This window comes from Pseudochaenichthys georgianus, chromosome 21 (genome assembly GCF_902827115.2).
Source record: "Pseudochaenichthys georgianus chromosome 21, fPseGeo1.2, whole genome shotgun sequence".
Lineage (NCBI taxonomy): Eukaryota > Metazoa > Chordata > Actinopteri > Perciformes > Channichthyidae > Pseudochaenichthys > Pseudochaenichthys georgianus.
Genome location: NC_047523.1, coordinates 33,208,353 through 33,227,444, shown reverse-complemented (window position 1 = coordinate 33,227,444; position 19,092 = coordinate 33,208,353). Strand labels below are relative to the sequence as shown.

General features: G+C 41.0%; 1 protein-coding gene across 4 annotated transcripts in view; it reads left to right on the top strand.

Annotated features, from left to right (window-relative positions):
• uxs1 (UDP-glucuronate decarboxylase 1) overlaps positions 1–19,071 on the top strand; it is a 51,880-nt gene extending 32,809 nt beyond the window's left edge. For 3 of the 4 annotated variants that reach the window (XM_034110033.2, XM_034110031.2, XM_034110032.2), the window contains exons 11-16: positions 8,087–8,206; positions 8,942–8,985; positions 16,703–16,763; positions 16,883–16,973; positions 17,755–17,858; positions 18,369–19,071. In XM_034110033.2, coding sequence (XP_033965924.1) covers positions 8,087–8,206; positions 8,942–8,985; positions 16,703–16,763; positions 16,883–16,973; positions 17,755–17,858; positions 18,369–18,500 — 552 coding nt within the window. In that variant the 3' untranslated portion in view covers positions 18,501–19,071. The remainder of the gene's footprint in view (positions 1–8,086; positions 8,207–8,941; positions 8,986–16,702; positions 16,764–16,882; positions 16,974–17,754; positions 17,859–18,368) is intronic. The other variant, XM_034110034.2, reaches the window with a different exon arrangement.
• The last annotated feature ends 21 nt before the right edge of the window (positions 19,072–19,092 follow it).

Sequence of the window (19,092 nt, the reverse complement as noted above, 5' to 3'; positions counted from 1 at the left end):
GTAAAATCCATAGATTTGGGAGGTTCCCTAGTGGCCGTTAGTGGTACAAATGGGGAAAAAAGTCACGGCTTATAGTCCGAAAAGTACGGTATATATAAACTCCCCAAACAGGCGAAAACCTACCAGTTTCACCCACTGTCTCTGCCACCTCCCTCCATGCCTGGTTCCTCCGGTTTGTATCCCATTAATAGTTCTGGTCGTAAAGAACCGGGTGATTTGCTACCGTAATTTCTCGTTTGGAATATGAGGAAATGAACTGCGGTCTGGTTCTCCCTGCTTACACGCGGTTTGATTGGCTAGCGCTTCTACCGTCAGATTTGCATAAACGTGTTTGATTGGCTGGCGCTTCCAGCTCAGCTTCAAAAGTTGAACATTGCTCAACTTTTGAATCCTGGAAATCTTCGCTTCGCTCCCCCACAATGCAGTTCGGCGAAAAGCGAGGCAAAGTGACGTCATCCCCATTCAAAGTCAATGGGCAGAGAAGCGGGCGGGCAGGAAGATTCGTCTGTGTGGACGTATCCTTAATCATATTTCATATATTGTCTACATTATTTATTTCTTAGAGGTAGGGTAGGTAAGAATGGAGAAACCATTTCGAGTGCGCTAGAATTTGAAAGTACGCAGCCGAAAAAATCTGCCCCTTCCTTCAGACTTCCTCACAGAGCCCCTCCTCCAACACACACGAACGCGCACATGACCAATGAGGGCACGAGATAAGTTTGTACACAGATGGAAGGCTGACAGGCATCCAGTTACTTTAGCCGGGCCGGTGAAAATAATTGGTCGTGCAGAGCTACGACTTCCACAGATGACATTTTTTAATGTATTTATTGTCAAAGCACTTAATATATTCATTGCTATCGGGATGTTAAGAGCATTCCATGGAATATAACAAAAAGTGTTTCTGAAGTGAATTACCTGCCCCACCTTTGAGTCAATATAATTGCAAACATAAGAGCAACCCATTTTCAATTGATGCATCGACAAACACATCACCAAATGCATACACGCACGCGCACACACACACACACACACACCCTGACAAACACTTGATCGTATTGCTACATTTCAGCACTCGAGTGGGAAAACTGTGGTCGCCAAACAGTGGGCGAATGCTGTCGATCCACGGAGCGAAATATAGAATATAGAGCTGTTTTTTCTAAATTATGGAAAATCCATCTTTCTGATTCTCCTCTGTTTTATTGGCAGTAATTTATATGTATATATGCACATAGGTGGAGAATGTAATGACCCTAAGGCAAAGTGGTTTCCTGTAAGGATAGAGGGTGTCGTTTTGAACCATCTGTGCTGTTGTAGTAAAGTGTCTCTACTGTAGGCTATTTTTATTATATGTACAGCACTTTGGCTCGACCAATTTCTTTTATAAATGTGCTATATAAATAAAACTTGATTTGATCAATCACAGATCATTATATGCATGCACAGATGGACGGGCTTTATTTCTGGGGGAAAAACGACTTGTTGGATTATAGTTTCTGGAAAATGCCAATAATATGTGCCTAAAAATAGCAGACCTTTAAACATTACCGTCTTCAATTGAAGCTAATTATTATTATTATAATTCATCAATATCGTGCTTAAGATGCATAGACGGTAATGTTTAAAGGTCATGCTATTTTTAGGCACATATTATGGGTCTCAGATATACAAAAATATAAAAAACATGTCTATGATGTGTTTCGCTCAAAAAGCCAAACAGATCACCCATTTTAGACATCCCTCATATCCCTCTGTTTCAGGCCTGTTAGCGAAACGCTGATTTTGGGTCCTTTAGCTTTAAAAATAAGAAAAAAGGGGATGGAGCTAATGCCTGCTCAGAATTCTACCGATTCTCAGCTCAATGCTGCCGTGATTAACGCCATATCATGTTCAAATCCACATTAAGGATTATTTCTGAAACAGTTTGGAGCTCAAATGCTGTTTCTCTTGCGGGATTACCACAAGGCGAGTTCCTTTTTATTTATTTCCTGATTTCTTTTTACACATACTCTCTCCAGTACAGGTTAGCTCTGAGTATTAGCGATGCTTGCTAATGTAAACAAAGACCAAATTACGTCCAAAACGTTGCGCATTGTTTCTGATTGGGCCGTGAGTTTGAAGCCAGCCCACATTTCTGATTGTACGTCATATCGGACGCAAATCTGGATCAGCTCCGTTGTACCCCCGTTTTTAGAGATGTGGGTACGGAGGAAAAGAGAGAGGGTTTTATTTCCGGACACTTTGTGAGTTCCCTGACACACCGGGGACACGTATTTATGTATACAAGACTTCAGAAAGTGCATTTTGCATGATAGGAGACCTTTTAAGACAGAAACAAAGCATGTAGGTGTGTGTATACTGTGAGTGCAAACCAGAGATGGGGACTCGAGTCTGCGACTCGGACTCGAGTCGCACTTAAGTCGCGCACACAGAGACTTGAGACTTGACTTGGACTCGTGACCAAAAGACTTCAGACTCGACTTGGACTCGTGTGTTGGGACTCGTGAACAATCATTGTGTTTTCTATTTTTGGCGTATTAAAGGTGGGGTAGGTACATTTGAGAGAAACCGGCTCGAGATCGCTAGAATTTGAAAATACACAACCGGAGATAATCTGCTAGAGGCTGCTACTTCCTTATAGAGCCCGCCTCCTCCAACACACACGAACGCGCACATGACCAATGAGGGCACGAGATCAGTTTGTGCCCAGATGGAAGGCTGACAGGCAGGTAGGCCATCCAGTTACTTTAGCCGGGCTCATTACACAGACGTGCGCGCCTCTGTTACTACCTCGTAGTAACACAATAGCGACCGGCGGCACACCTGCGGCTGTACCGCTTGTAATTAGGTTCAACTACAAAAACTTCGAACAAAACGCCAGCGGCACCAACAAAAAGAGCGCACACTGCAAAGTCTGCAATATCAAAATCAAGGATGCTGGCGCAACAACGTCGGATTTCATCAGGCACTTGAAAAGTCACCCGGAGAGGTCAGTCACATTAACGCATATGGACGGTTAGCAAACATGTTTAGCTCAGCATCAGCTATGTAATGTTAATTTAGCTTGCTACTAGCTTTGTAACTGAATATTTGAAAAAATGAGTGAATGTTTGCTTGTCACACTTGTTTGAGTTGAGTGGCGTTGACATCCAACTCTTGACATGACATAAAAAAGGTCGGTAACGTTAATCATTACGTTCCGCTGCGTTAAACGTAGAAAAATACATAGTTACATACATAAATACATCTGTGGATTTATAGGCAGGTTACAGGTTTATTGTTGACCACGTAACGTTAATGTTACAGGTTTATCAGGTTACCATGACACTGGCTTTGAGTGAGAGGATAGAGGAATATGTTTATTAATAGTAGACTTAAAATATGTCATTAGAGACCCAGTGTATAATAACACAGTAAATGCTTTGAATTGCTTAGATATAGCTGTGCAGTATTCTTAACAGACGGATAGCAGCAGACAATAGAAGGCTTATTACAACCAGAAGAGACATGAGACTTTTATTTTTTTAGAGACTTGAGACTTGACTTGGACTCGTGACCAAAGACTTGAGACTTGATCAAGTCTCACCCCACAAAGACTTGAGACTTGACTTGGACTCGTGACCAAAGACTTGAGACTTGATCAAGTCTCACCCCACAAAGACTTGAGACTTGACTTGGACTCGTGACCAAAGACTTGAGACTTGACTTGGACTTGCAAAAAAAGACTTGTGAACATCTCTGGTGCAAACACTCCATCTTTTCCATTTACAAACACTTTCTAAGACCTCCTCTCCAAGTTGTCCCCATTGTGTCCTTGTTCTTCACCGGCTGAAACCAGGTTCTTATCATCACATTTCATGTTCCACATTTCCCCCAGACCCATCTACATAATGTTCATGTTTTTATTCATCTTATGTGAGCTTAAATGTATTCACATCACATCTGAAGTAGCACATATTGATGCATGAGGGGGGACTTATGAAGGCTATAGAATTTTTTTGTTTTAATAAAGTAGGGCTTTGTAAATCTGTGGGATCACTTTAAGTAGAAGTGGCCTCATTTATTAATTGCTGGAGAGTGTGTAAGGAGAACGTCGTGTCTAAACTAAACTGGGACTGAGAATCTGCTTTCCATGAAGAAATATTCTTAACACTTGCACTTACCGTAGGGCTGCTCAATTAATCATATTTTAATCGCAATTACGATTTTGGCTTCGTTTTTGATAATCGTTTTTAATAATCGTGATATCAATTATTGACCAAAATAATCGAGATTATGATTTTTGCTATAATCGAGCAGCCCTACTTGCACTGTATTAAACACTTGGCTAATAGGGAAGAGAGCATGTGACTAGTGCCGTTCCAACGTCACTTTTAGATATTCAAAGCTCTATTTCATAACCCTAAAGGAAAAATGTGGTTGATTAAATGTGATGCTGTTTAAAGGTCCCATGTCATGGCCATTTCTACTGATCATAATTCCTATAGCTGCGTTCACACTGCGGTACTTTTCCCACAAAGGTTCATGCGAACTTAGTTCATGATCGCGTTCACACCAAAAAGAGCCGGTACTAAAAGTAGTTCATGCGAACCTTTTTACCCCCTCGAAAGTCCCTGCTAGAGAGCAGGGACTTTCGAGGGGCTCTTTTTTGCAATAGAGTCTGGCTGCAGACCGCAGCAAGGAGGCGGATCGTATAGGGGCGTTTCCTATAGGGCCGTTTCCTATAGTGAACGACGGGAGCCGGCTCTCGCCCGCGAACGAGCCGTTTTTTGTTTTGTTTTTGTGGAGGGATCTAGATCGGCATGAAGGCACATTATGCAATGTGCAATGTGGACATTATCCCGCTTATTACACATGGCCACATTCTCAACAAAGTAACGACATGACTCCCAATAATAATTGAAATGCTTTTATGGATTTAGAAAAAGATTATATTGATTTAAAAAATAGTTTTATGTATTGATTTAAAATTGACATGCATCCGCTAAGAAAAGTAGTCCCTTGTTACTGTTTGAACTAACGTAACAACGGCAGGAACTGCTTCTATAGTGTTTTTGAGGAGCTTTTTGATTACAGATTTGAAAACATCGTTGCTTGCTTTAAAAGTAGCACAATTCATTATGTCAAACCTTGAAAGATATCCCTGCCCTAATGCCAAAAGTAACTGGCAACTGAATATGTGTCGCCGTAGCTATGATGTCTATGTCTGGACCGCTGCGTAAAAAGGAGGGTTTCTGACCCATTACTTCTCTTCTTACTTCTATAAGAATAAAACACGGAGGACGGAGATCTCTTTTTGTCCCCCTCTTCTCCCCGCTGCAGCCTAGCAGCTGGTCTCAAAGCACGCTCCCCTCTCCTGCAGGGAGAAAAACTATATTTATATACTTTATATAGGTTGATACAGTAGCCCCTTTGTTTAAATAGTTTTTATAGGTGTTGCCATCTGTTTTGTGTAGCGTGGTTCTACAAGCAAGTCAATGCATTCATTGGGTGGTATCAGAGAGTTACACGGGTCTGTAAATGCAATGAAAACAATTGGCCACAGCAAATAATTTATATTAAACATGTAATTTTTACTTTTGAATACTTTAGTACAAAGGATGTCTTGAATAATTTAAGTGATATATGTGTACACATATAAATCCGGGGACTTCCGGCCGGGGACTTTGGGCGGCAGTATACGCCGTGAAGTGGTTTGCGGCGTGCCAGTAAACCCAAAGCAGAAGAAGAAGAAGTGACGTCAGCGGCTTAATTTGCCTAATCCACCCTAAGTTCGCATTAACCTTTGTGGGAAAAGTACCGCAGTGTGAACGCGGCTATTGTTGAGGTCTACTGGAATAGATTTACATTGTTCAATGTTCCAAAATCACATTGGCGCAGACTGAAAACTCATCTCTTTCGACTCCACCTCGAGCGATAGAATTACTAACAAAGAACTGCTAACAGAGCACTTATATACTAATAAAGGACTGGCTTATCTATAGCCAGTTGAGTAGCACTTGAAATGCTTGGCTCTAATGCCCCTTTCACACCAGCGCCTTTTCAGCTCCGGCTCGGAGCTAGAGCCTGAAAAGCGCCGGGTTTTCCAGTTCACACCGGAGCAGCGCCGGCTCTTAGCTCTGGAATCCGCTTCATTTCCAGCTCCAAAAAATTGTCGGTCCAGAGGCAAGAGCTTTGGAGCTAAGAGGTGACGTCGCTTACGTCGAGGCGTGCAGGAAACTAAACCCACCTCCCATGAACATGGGTCGACTGTTATGCCTGCCTACAAGCAGTAGTGCATATAAACACACTTTATAAAGTCAGGCAACACTAACCAGGCTTCGTGTGATTCTGTTTATTTGTGCCTTACTTTGACCATCCGTTCGCTGTTATCGATCATTGTGGAGAGAGGCAGATGTGTTGTTTTGTATTATTGCAGCTATCGGATGCAAGTAGTCAGTTTAGCTTCGGTTGCTATGCTAACATCACCCGTTTTATACCAGAGAAACTTTCATAACAGCGTTGTGATACCAAACAGTGTCAATTCAGACTGACACACATTCACTTAGGCTAAGGGGAACTGGGGATATGCATCAGCTGCTTGTGTGAGTCGGACAGTGAATACTTTAGAGCGGCCGCTGCAGTGTGAGCTAACGGGAGAATAAACTCCCGTGGAAGAGCAGCACTGCAGCGGTCGGTAAATGCTGCAGAAACACATTAATAAACAATGAACCACGGCACTCTGGAGAAAAGTATAAGGTTGGAGAAGTCGTTATTCAATTTATTCTGGCTTCGTGTGATTAAAAGCAACACGATCATCGACCCGACGCAGTTGTTGTTGTTGTGAGCTGCCGTTGGGGGGCAAATCAGCGATGTAAACGGTGACGTCATGATGCAGCAAGGGCAGATCTGGGGCGCCAGTGGGCGGTGTGCACAGAGCGGGAGCTGAAAAGGGAAACCGGAGCTGAACCAGAAAAGCTCCCGCTCGGAGCTAGAAACTGAAAAGCGCTGGTGTGAAAGCCGCATATGAAACCTGATGTACTTATATGATTCTGTTTTCTTCAAGGTTGTTTCTTCCTGGTCGAATGTACTTATTGTAAGTCGCTTTGGATAAAAGAGTCAGCTAAATGCAATGTAATGTAATGTTTTCTCATGCAGCATCTCTGTATAGCATGTGTATTCACACTCTGTCCAACACGCCTTGTTGGAGCTCCTGACCCCTCCCTATGAGCCCACTATGCTCTGATTGGTCAGCCAGTGGATTACTGGTGTTGTTTCCTGGTTGCTGCGTGGGGTCTGAGCCCTGCGGAGCTCAGGCTGAGTGAGTGAGTGTGTGGTCCATTTGGACTTAGTGACATCAATAGGCCCAGGAAGAAACAAATGGAAGAAGAGAAATCTCCAACGAGGCGTTCTGGGGCAGCACAGACAGGTATTTTGCTGTGTTAGAGTTTTACTCGCTACAGGGTGTACTTTGAGGGTTTGTGACTCTGCAGACCGTTTACATGCAGAAAAAGCTTCATAACACACAAGGGGACGGGTACTAACCGGACACATGATGGGACCTTTAAGGGACTGCTAGAAAGTCCACGTAATGCAGCTGAGTGCCTTTCTTTGAGTGCGGCAAAGTCCAAATGTTTTTTCAATGATAAGCTCTTTTCACACAGTATATAGACACATGATCTATTATTTGAACTGCCTATGTGTAAATGTAGGTTATTTTTAATGTATACACACGACACCTACTGCACGTCTGTCTGTCCTGGGAGAGGGATCCCTCCTCTGTTGCTCTCCCTGAGCTTTCTTCAATTGTTTCCACATTAACTGGGATTTCTTTGGCCGTGTTTTCTTGTTTGATGTGAGGGTCTAAGGGGAGAGGATAGTACTCATATTCGAAGCCCCCTTTGACAAATGTGTGATTTGTGATATGTGGCTTTATCAATACAATTTGATTGATTGAGATATTTCAGCAGATAAAAACTACTTTTGGAAATGATTACATCTATATTTTTTCCATAAATGCTTTTAACTTCACCGTCCCCTGGAGCTGTTGTAAAAAATATGAATAATTGACTGATGTGATGCTTCTTTGTTGTTTCTCCGCTCACAGGAGGGCGTGGAGGTGAGGGTGGCGAGGATCTTCAACACGTTTGGCTCCCGGATGCACATGAATGATGGACGAGTGGTCAGCAACTTCATCCTGCAGGCTCTGCAGGGAGAGCCGCTCACTGTAAGCTCCGTTTTACTCATTTAATACACGCCTGAAGCAAACCTCTACTCGGCTTCTTTTAATGAAGATGTGCACACAATTAGCCGTAGTGGGTTGAGGCTCAATTACGGTTGTATGCATCCTAAATGATATGCATGCAAATGGGAACATGTGGCAGCTTCTTTAATTAAACATGATTTCACTGTAGGTCTGTTTTAGTTAGTTATATGAAACACTTTAAATATATAATTTTGATGCAAACAAATCAAACCTAAGACTTTAAAAGGGGAAATAGTAAAGAATACATGTCCATGTTTTTATTTAGAGAAAAACTCAGTATAGATATATATATATATATCATGACTAAAGTAGACTTGCTTGTGACAAAAAAGAAACCCTTGGATTTGGTTTATTATTCAAGTGTGTTTGGCAGAAATGTATTGTTTACCACATGGTGTCAAATGCTCCAGTATGTTGTAATGTCTTTATTGAACAAGGATCATGCACACATACATGTCCACCTGCAGTCCTCGGGCAGGGACACACATCAAAATCAACCAACACTATAAACATTTGTGTCTCTCACACTTAAACGGATCAACAGGTTACGATTCATTTCAACGTACATCTTAAATTACAGTAAAATGAACGAGACTGGTTGCTCAATATCCATTTTATTTCACCATGGGATAAAACAAGTGTTTGTGTCTGCAGAAATTGTAATCAGTTTTGTTGTTGTTGTTGTTGTTGTTCTAGGTGTATGGTTCAGGTTCCCAAACAAGAGCCTTTCAGTATGTAAGGTAAGACCATATTCTTCATATTTCTTATTAGTCACGAGAATCCCTTGTTGCAGTATCTACCCACCAATTAGGAAACAATATAATTACACATTCAAGATATAATTAATAACAAGTCATGTTGATTGACCATGCCTTCATGCAACTGTCTATTTAGTGTATGTTGTTACTATAGTATTATTAAGTCTTCTACTGAATACACCATACCAAAGGTGTGTATGCTGACGCTCACGTGGCCTTGTGAATGTGAAATCAGGTGGAAGAGTGATTTGAATTTGAAGTTTATAATTAAATGCCAACATGTGCACGTCTCTCTGCCCGTAAGCAATATGTGTCGGTGGCAGGTTCGAGGAGCATCTATGGGTTTGTGTGCAGGTGATAGGGACATTAATTTAGCCATTTTGAAGATGCGAGATTAAAGACATGGAGCTTTTGAAGCTCTCCTATCTCTTCAGAGCATTCAGCCTCCGCTCTGTATGACTTTCACTTTGTGTAAACATCAAAATGCCAAGGTCTGCAGGTACGGCGAGCTCAAAAGACTGAATTACTAATGCAACAACTATTCAGGTTTAATATGCTAAATCTTCTCCTTCTCGCAGCCACATCTGCTCTTTAATAATACCATATTAATTAACCTTTTTAATATGGCACCTTTCAAACAGTTACAATGTGGTTTAATTCACACAGAGTATCAACTAAACACATTATAAAACACTAATTCCTAAACAGACTAGGAATTAAAATCAAAGAAAGAAAAACTAGGGCTCTCAATGTTAACACGAGTAATCTGGAAACCTTTACCCATTTTTACGCAATTTAATCGCATTACAAAGTTGGACCCAAACTTCTTCTCGTAATTCCTCCGCGGATTATGTACATTTTCAGGTTCATATTTGTATTTAGTGCCTCTACTGTTTACATTCTTTAGGATGTTAGCCTTTGCAGACCATTTACATGCACCTAAACCTGTAGAACCACCTGTTGCACTTTGCTGTTAAACAGACTACATGCAAAGTTAATAAACAGTATTTACTCACTCATTACATCTTCACTGATCAACAGCTAAACATAAGATGTTTCATCCCCATTTTCAAAGTTAGTACACAGCTAGTCGTTTGCAGATGTGATTGGTAATAAGGTTACTATTGTTACGCTAAATCTGAATCTCTCGGGTGAAACATTTTATACAACAAGAACAGCAGTTAAAATGTCCTTAATGTCACATTTTAGGGCCCAAACTACGAATGAGAATGTGGTCACTTTAATCAATCAATCAATCAATGTTTATTTATATAGCCCAATATCACAAATGTTACATTTGTCTCAGTGTTCTTCACAGTGTGTACAGAATATCAGTATGACAATACGACACCCTCTGTCCTTAGACCCTCACATGGTACAAGGAAAAACTTCCAAAGAAAACCCAGTTTAAAGGGAAAAATGGGAGAAACCTCAGGGAGAGCAGCAGAGGAGGGATCCCTCTCCCAGGACGGACAGACGTGCAATAGATGCCGTGTGTAAATTGAATAAATAATACATTTGCAACATAGGTAGTCCAGACGTTTGGAAATGCATGTGTGTATAATAGGAAGATGAATCCACGAGGATATCCATCCAGGACCGATGATCCAGGACCACAGCCACGACTCAAGATCCAGCGCTCGCGATCCAGGACACAGGACCGCAGGATCATCCATGACTCCGGATCCCAGCGTATATAGACACCAAAAAGAAAGACATTTGGGGAAGCTGGGTTAATCAGAACATGAGTGTACACAGGTCCAGACAGAGAGAAGGAAGAAGTAAGATGTCCCCCGACAAACTAAGCCTATATCAGCAAAACTAGGGGCTGAATCTAATCAGCCCTAACTATAAGCTTTATCAAAAAGGAAGGTCTTAAGCGCACTCTTAAAAACGGATAGGGTGTCTACCGCCCGAACACAAACTGGAAGCTGGTTCCACAAATGTAGAGCTTGATAAGAAAAGGCTCTGGCTCCCATTGTACTTTTAGAGACTCTAGGAACAACCAACAACCCTGCATTCGTGGAACGCAATGCCCTAGTAGGACAGTAGGGTATAATGAGTTCTTTAAGGTAAGATGGCGCCTGCCCATTAAGGGTTTTGTAGGCGAGAAGAAGAATTTTAAATTCTATCCTGTGTTCTATAGGGAGCCAGTGTAAGGCAGCCAGAACAGGAGTCATGTGGTCCCTTTTCCTAACTCTGGTTAGTACACGAGCCGCAGCATTTTGAATCAGCTGAAGCGACTTGACTGACTTCTTGGTACTCCCTGATAATAAAGAGTTACAATAATCCAGCCTAGAAGTAACAAATGCATGGACTAGTTTCTCTGCATCGTTTTGAGGCAAGATATGCCTGATTTTTGCAATGTTACGTAGATGGAAGTAGGCGGTCCTTGAAATTGATTTTATGTGGGCGTTAAAGGATAAATCCTGATCAAATATAACACCAAGATTCCTTACAGTCTCACTGGAGGCCAAATTAATGCCATCCATAGTTAGTAGGCGATATCTTTAGATAATTTGTTTCGTAGATTCTTCGGGCCAAGTACAATAACTTCAGTTTTGGTCGTGTTTAACATCAAAAAGTTTAAGGTCATCCACGTTTTTAAGTCCTTAAGGCAGTCTTGAATTTTATTTAGATGATTAATTTCATCAGGCTTGATTGACAAATATAGTTGAGTATCATCCGCATAACAATGAAAGTTTACAGACGGTTAGTTGCTATCAAAGGTCGAATATACGTATTTCTTTGGAGATGCAGACACATATTTTAAATTCAATCAAACAGTAACATATATTAACCACCATCATTAAAAAAAAAAAAGTCAATTATTAAGTTGATCAACTTTCCAAGCCATCAATAATTTAATCCGAACAATCCACAATAAATGATGTGAACTTGGTCAAAATAAAATATGAATGCCGCAGGGTCTTAAAGTCAGCAGCCCTCAGAGTACAGGCTCATGGACATTATGCAGCGGGTGGTATGAAACATTGAGAGTCCAGACCAAGTCATATTTGCATGAGAAAAAGTAATTGATCTGTCTGCCACACATAATGGAAGGGAGACGAGGGAGAGAGGTGTAGCGCTGAAGAAAGCTACATCAATAATTCTTCTTCCTTTTTAATTTGCTAGTTGATTCAAAACAATTCTTTACTTGTGACTAATGTCCACTTCCTGTAATGCTCAGACAGTGTGTTCAAATGATAGTGATCACAAATTACTGTAAACTTTTCATTACATTAGGAGTTGACATTTTTACTTGGAGGTCTGAAAGCTAACGACTTTGTATATGAATGGAAGGAAGCAAATATCAGATTGGTATCATTTTAATGGACCGCTTGATACAGGTTTAAGAAAAGAAAATAGAAAAATTGAAATTGTTAATTCAGACTCTAATGTTTAGTGACCGAGTGGAGATTTAATGCTGTGTTTGTTACACAGCATAGGGTTTGTTGGATGCATAATCTGTTTTATTGTATACATTTATACTTGTAAACAAACATTTGTTTACAAGTATTTGACTCTATCCGCCTCTTTGCATTGACTTTACATGTATTTGCGAAGTGCAAAAATATTGCATCGCGTCCGGTGTGAACGTTTCTTAAGTGATATGCTAAGGGAAGGGACATCTTTAAGCGGTTGACCAATCACAACAGAGCTGGCCAGCTAACCAATAGGAGCAGACTGGACTGTGGTTTCAGACAGAGGGTGAAAACATTTTTGAACATGGAGTCATGTCACAGAGTAGAGGAAAAAAATGCTAATTTGAAACCTGAACATCAGCATAATATGTCCTCTTTAAAAGAGAATAATACAGCCGGTAATAATTGACTTTCTCAGTAGTTGACCGACAATGTCATTGCTTTTATGATGAAGCGGCTATTGATGGATGGAAACACACGTTTTGATCCGGGATGCTTTTCCACAGTCACAGTTCTGCAGTTATCTTTGGACAGTTTCTCGTGTATACTACAGCCTGCAGGGGTCTGACTATCTCCTGTGTCACAAATGATCGTCTTTGTGACTTGCATGTTGCTCGTTCAATTCAGAAAGCAGCTGGTTTCTAGACAGACTGCAGAGGAGTTTTGTTACTTTGCACACGCAACTTAGCGTCAAAGGATCACACTTCACGGTCACCATTAACTGCCTCCCGGTTCCGTTATGCAAAGCTAAATGCTCAGAAGGCCAGATTAACCAAAGGAAAAACTGCCATTTTCTCACAATCCTTTCGCTATGTATGCTTTTGTGTTGCTCAGCTGTAAAGGCGTACAAGTGGGTCTGTGGGTGCATTAGAAATGCACCACAGCATCTCTTCTCAAAAGATGTTTACCGTGTGAGTAATGGACTCTATGTTGTGGCCATAATAAAACCTTCTTAAAACCTAGTTATTGACTGCGTAACATATTTTCCCTTTTTAGATGATCACACTTCTTTATGCTGATAAATTCTTCCTTTTGTGAATAATGCTGAGAAGGACCGAGCCATAATACCACAATACATATTTCGGAGAGCTGTAACTTTTGAAAGCTGTCCTTCAGGATTCTTGTTATTCAAAAGTTATTGGCTGGACTAGAATGAATTAATGCATGTCGCCTGTACAGCGAACATTGTGAACGACCGTATGGTTGACCAAACAGAAGTATGTTGGGGAGGAATGGCTCACAGACATTGTCTACTACAAGGATGCGTGGATGTGTTTTACACACGTCACCATTTTCTCTCAGGCTTTTTCAGATATTTTCACCATATAAATATTTCCTTCCGGAGGTGTTCCATACGTCCCATTATCATGAACACAAATGCTGATGGACATTTGTTTGGTTATGACAAACTGTAATGTGCCAAGGCATAAAGGTCACTTAACGAGCAAATAAAGATGGAAACATTTATCGCTGAGAATGTTTGATAACATCGACTTTGCAAACGCTTTACGAGGCAATGAATGTTATTGAACCTCAAGGATACACACACGCCGTTGTAGTGACGAACGTCGAATGTATACGAAACATTTTGAGTGTTTCCAAGAAAACTTCTCGTGGCAACTTTAACAACCCTAATATTCTCTCCTACGTCGATATTCAGATCATGAAATATCATCTGAACAAATCTCATTATGTACAACAATCAGAACAATAATTAGGAAAATCGATATATTGTATTCCCTTTGTACCGTTAAAATGATATGTTTATTCTAAGTAGTGTTACGCTTATAGAGATGAATATACAGCCAAATACAAAATACCTGCCATGAATCCCTTTGTTTAAGTAGTTTTTTTTTATATATATATAAAGGCTGTGGCTCAGTGGGGGTAGTGCAGTGGGTTAGTGCAGTGGGTCTCAAACTTGTTTTCAATAATGTATCCCCTTTTATAAAAAAAAATGCCCCCAAGTACCCCCTGATCAGTGCAGAACCAATTTGTTGGGGACAAAAAGCCTATATAACGAGGTACAGCACAGCGCTGCACCATCAGTGTCTGATTCATTAAAACAACAACATTGTAACTGAGAAACACTTAAATGCTACATTTAAAATGTTTACAATCCATCACTAAATTCATGGCAAACCAATTTTAACATCATGCAATAACACTAAGACGACATTAGTTGCATTGAACTGATCTTTTCAATAAGTTGTACTTACATAGTGAGAAACATGGGCTTGAGCTTCACTGAGGACTTTGTCATTCTGACAGCAAGGCAACTGCAGTTATTACACTTCACGTTTTGAAATATGTGTAACTCTGTTCATATAAAACCCACACTGCTCAAACTTCCTTACTTTTCCTAAAATTGGTTTATTTATTTATTTTGGGGCGTGGGGAATGAAGAGAAAAAAATATATGAGCATTTATTGAGCATGGGATTTTGACCCCTCATATAAACATATGCATAATGCTGCGCTATGCTTTGCGGCCACACGCCGTTGACAAGCAACGCTTATTGTATAGGTGTCCTTTGATAAGCAGGCAGTCATATCATTAACTAGAACTAGCTAGATCTGATAGATTCGGACATAAACACGAGTAAAGTCTATCCGGACGCGAGAGAGAGAGAGATCAGCTGCTGCTGACGGAGAACACGCAGCTCTGCATGATCACAGCTCCGCATGATCCCAGCTCCGCCGCTGTGACGGACTGTTGAGTGGTGCAAAATTAAATACACTAAGAGTTAGACCTAACACACTTAGCTAGTTTATCCACTCTGGAACTAGCTAAACTAGTTATAAATATATTTAATCTTTACTGTCGGGTCACTTATTACAGGTTCAGCGAGCTGCACGAGACTGACGGGCTGTCAGGAGAGGGAGAGGAAAAGAGAGCACCCGTTTATTTTTCCCCTTTTATTATCCAGAGTTACTGTAAACTTTTGAATAAAGTAGTTCATCTACTATTAGTAGTTTTGTTTAAATGCATTTATGTTTTTTTTTCATTGACATAAAATAAATCTCACGTACCCCCTGCAGTACTACAACGTACCCCTAGGGGTCCGCGTGCCCCCATTTGAGAACCACTGCACTGATCTTCAAATCAGAGGATAGCAAGTTCGAGTCCCGCTGCAGTCAGCATGTCGTTGTGTCCCTGAGACACTTCACCCCAAGTTGCTCCTGTGGGGATTGTCCACAGTACTGAATGTGTGTAAGTCGCTTTGGATAAAAGTGTCTAACAAGTGACATGTAATGTAATAAACTATGTTGAATCGACTGTTGGTTCATATTAGAGGCTGTGAACTGACTGCATGTGTTTTGAATATTCTAGTCAGCCCTCATTGACGTAAAAGAGATGGACAATGACCTTTCTCAGGATATAATGTAACATGCATGCATGCAAATGTGACGGTTGGGACAAAGTAGAGCTTACTGATGTGGATATTTTGCAGTGTGTCGGGGGAGGTTATAATTACATGGTATATGTATCATCAGTCAAATTTGAACTCTCTGGTTTATATTATATATCAGTGTCATGCTTCACTGAATATCATTCTATGCATGATGCGCTGAAGCAAACAAGAAAGAATATGGCTTTACATCGGCCGCAGAACATCAGGTCCATCACTTTTTATATTGGCACTGAGGTATAAAAGCATGGATGGACGAGAGCTCAGGCTGACTCTTCTCACCTGGCCTTGGAATAATTTGCTTCAGTTGAATAACAACCCAACATTAAATTAATCATGGGTCGAGGTCAGCAGAGAAATTATATGGAATGTAATATATTACACGAACAAAGTACATCATGTTCTCAAAATCAAATATGTGTGTGACGAGCTGATGCTAATGCCACATCCTGGAGGAGTTGATCTTAAAGGTCCCCTATTATACTGTTTCTCATCAATATATATACAGAACATGTCTCTGAAGTGTTTGGCTCCAAATACCAAACAGATCATTGTGGCATCCCATAATCCCCTCTGTTTCAGCCCTGTTTCCAAAGTTCTAGGAGGAGATTCACATGATAAGGGTTACCTTGGTTGCTGATTGGCTAATGGTTACACAAGCCAACAAAATCGTTATGACATCATAAAGTGGCCAAAATCTGATCAGCTCATTTTCAGACAGGCTTTTATAGAAATGGATCAGGACAAAAAGAGAGAATATTTTTTCCTGAAACTTTCAGAGTCTCTTAACGCAGAGGAGACACATGTTGATGTAGAAGAGACATATTAGGGTACCTTTTTTAACGTGTGTGTTTCCCTCCAGTGATCTGGTGAACGGCCTGGTTCTGTTGATGAACAGCAACATCAGCAGCCCCGTCAATCTGGTGAGTTCGCCCTTCCCTGCGGAGTCCCTCAAATAGAAGGAAACGCAGCACAAGCAGACATTTAACGCCCGTCTCTGTTGACACTGAATGATGGACGTTTATGAAATGTTTTTTTACAGGGCAACCCAGAGGAACATACCATATTGGAGTTCGCTCGTCTCATAAAAAGTCTTGTCAGTAAGGCATCCGATCGATCCAAGTATATGTCGTGTATGTTTGTCTCTGGAAGCTTCTAACCTTTTCTATCTCTGTCCCTTTGCTGTCGAACCTTTCTCATCCCTGAATTTCCTTCCCCAACTTTATGTTTCCTATTGTCAGTCTTACTCATTCATTCCATTTACGCCCCTTATTGTTAAAGCATAGCACGCGTTTTCTGTTAAGATTCAAAAGCCTTATTGTCATATGCACAATGGATCGTACAATACACTTTGCAGAATAGAAAAGAAAAGTACAGCCGTGAGTTCCAGGAATAAGAAAAACATATATATCTAAATAGAATCTGGGCAGTACAATAACTACTGTATACGTGAGCACAGCATCAAGTCATCTCTTGCAGTTGTTACAACAATAAATCATACAACAATAAATCATATTCTCTTATCCACTTTGATCAAAAGCAACAATGCAAAGACAAAAGTTTTACTGGAAGAAGCTGAACTCGATTACTTGGAGGCAATAAAAAAGAGCAGATTGTTTTTGGTCTGGATAATATTTTTCTATTTGAACAAACTCGCTGACATCAGGAACAGGAAAGCACGCTGTAGTGATCTCAAGTGGGCTTTCCATAGCCGATCGATTAGCCTGGTCTCCCTGCAGCACTGCAGCTACGCATGCAGCTCCACACAGCCTCGACTCATCCCTCTCTTTCAAAACCTTCATGTGATCATCAGCAGTATTAAAAGTTAGACAAATAATAACACAATTTCCTTCTCTCTGCATACTGACACACACACACACACACACACACACACACACACACACACACACACAGTGAGCAGAAGTCAGATCCAGTTCCTTCCGGAGGCTCAGGACGACCCCCAGAGGAGAAGACCTGACATCCGAAAAGCCAACATGATGCTCGGCTGGGAGCCGGTGGTAAGTGTGCCGCATGACACACACACACACACACACACACTACCTTGACAACCAATATCTGTCCTATTATTTGATGGTAGATATGTTTCCATCTACCTGTTCATTTTAAATTTGCTCAACAAAAATGACTCGGGTGAAAACAAAGGGAAATTGGATGAAAAGGTCATGTCAGTTATGATCAGGGCTGAAGTAGATAAAAGGTTTTACAAAGTGAAAGTGGAAAACAATTGACATATAAAACCTTTACGGAAGTTATTTAATTGTTGGTCCTCTTTTCGGGCCAGCAGCTACTGACCCAGAATCAGCAGTTCTCTAACAGGGCTGAAACAGAGGGGTATGAGGGATGTCTAAAATGCATGATCTGTTTGGTATTTTGAGCAAAACACATCATAGACATGTTTTTAATATATAGTTATATATCTGAGACCCATAATATATGCCTAAAAATAGCATGATAGGAGACCTTTAAAGGGAAGCACACTGGTTAAGTTGTCTATGTCGTGTCAACAGGTGCCTCTGGAGGAAGGCTTGAACAAAACCATCCAGTACTTCAGCCGGGAGCTGGAGCACCAGGCCAACAACCAGTACATCCCCAAACCTAAAGCCGCCCGCATGAAGAAAGGAAGACCCCGACACAACTGAGGAAGAGTCCCCCCCCCCCCCCCCCCACACACACACACACACACAGAAGTATGTTAAAAACTCCTCAGAGGACCCTCGAAGAGCGACTCTCTGAAACACACTGTTGAGAAAAGCACACATGTTGTGTTGCTCTTTTTTTTGAGAAGCCGAGACGATTCTCTCTTTCAAAGTGTTGCCATGGAGCCGCACCGTGGGGGAAAGAGCTCTCCACACAGGAGCTCAAGTGTTGAAAGGACAAGTTTGAAGAAATCTGAACCCAGCCTACCTTGTTTTTGTGAATTTTGTTTTGCTTTTTTGCTATTTAAAAATGCAGATGTGAGAATCATGCTTCATTTATTTGATCCGTTTCATGGCGTTTTGTCTGCAGAGGTGAACTACCTGACTGCTTTTTCACTGGAAGCTTTTGACCTCTTATCAGTGGCGTGTCGGCTGTTCAGCTCTGCAGGACGAAGAATCGGCATCTTTACGTGTTTGTCAGAACATCATCGTGCTGTACTTTGTGAAAACTCATGTCAGGGTGTGCTTTATCAATATCCGATGAAGATGCTATTTTAATAAAATATTTCCAATATTTTGCGTTTCACATCATTAG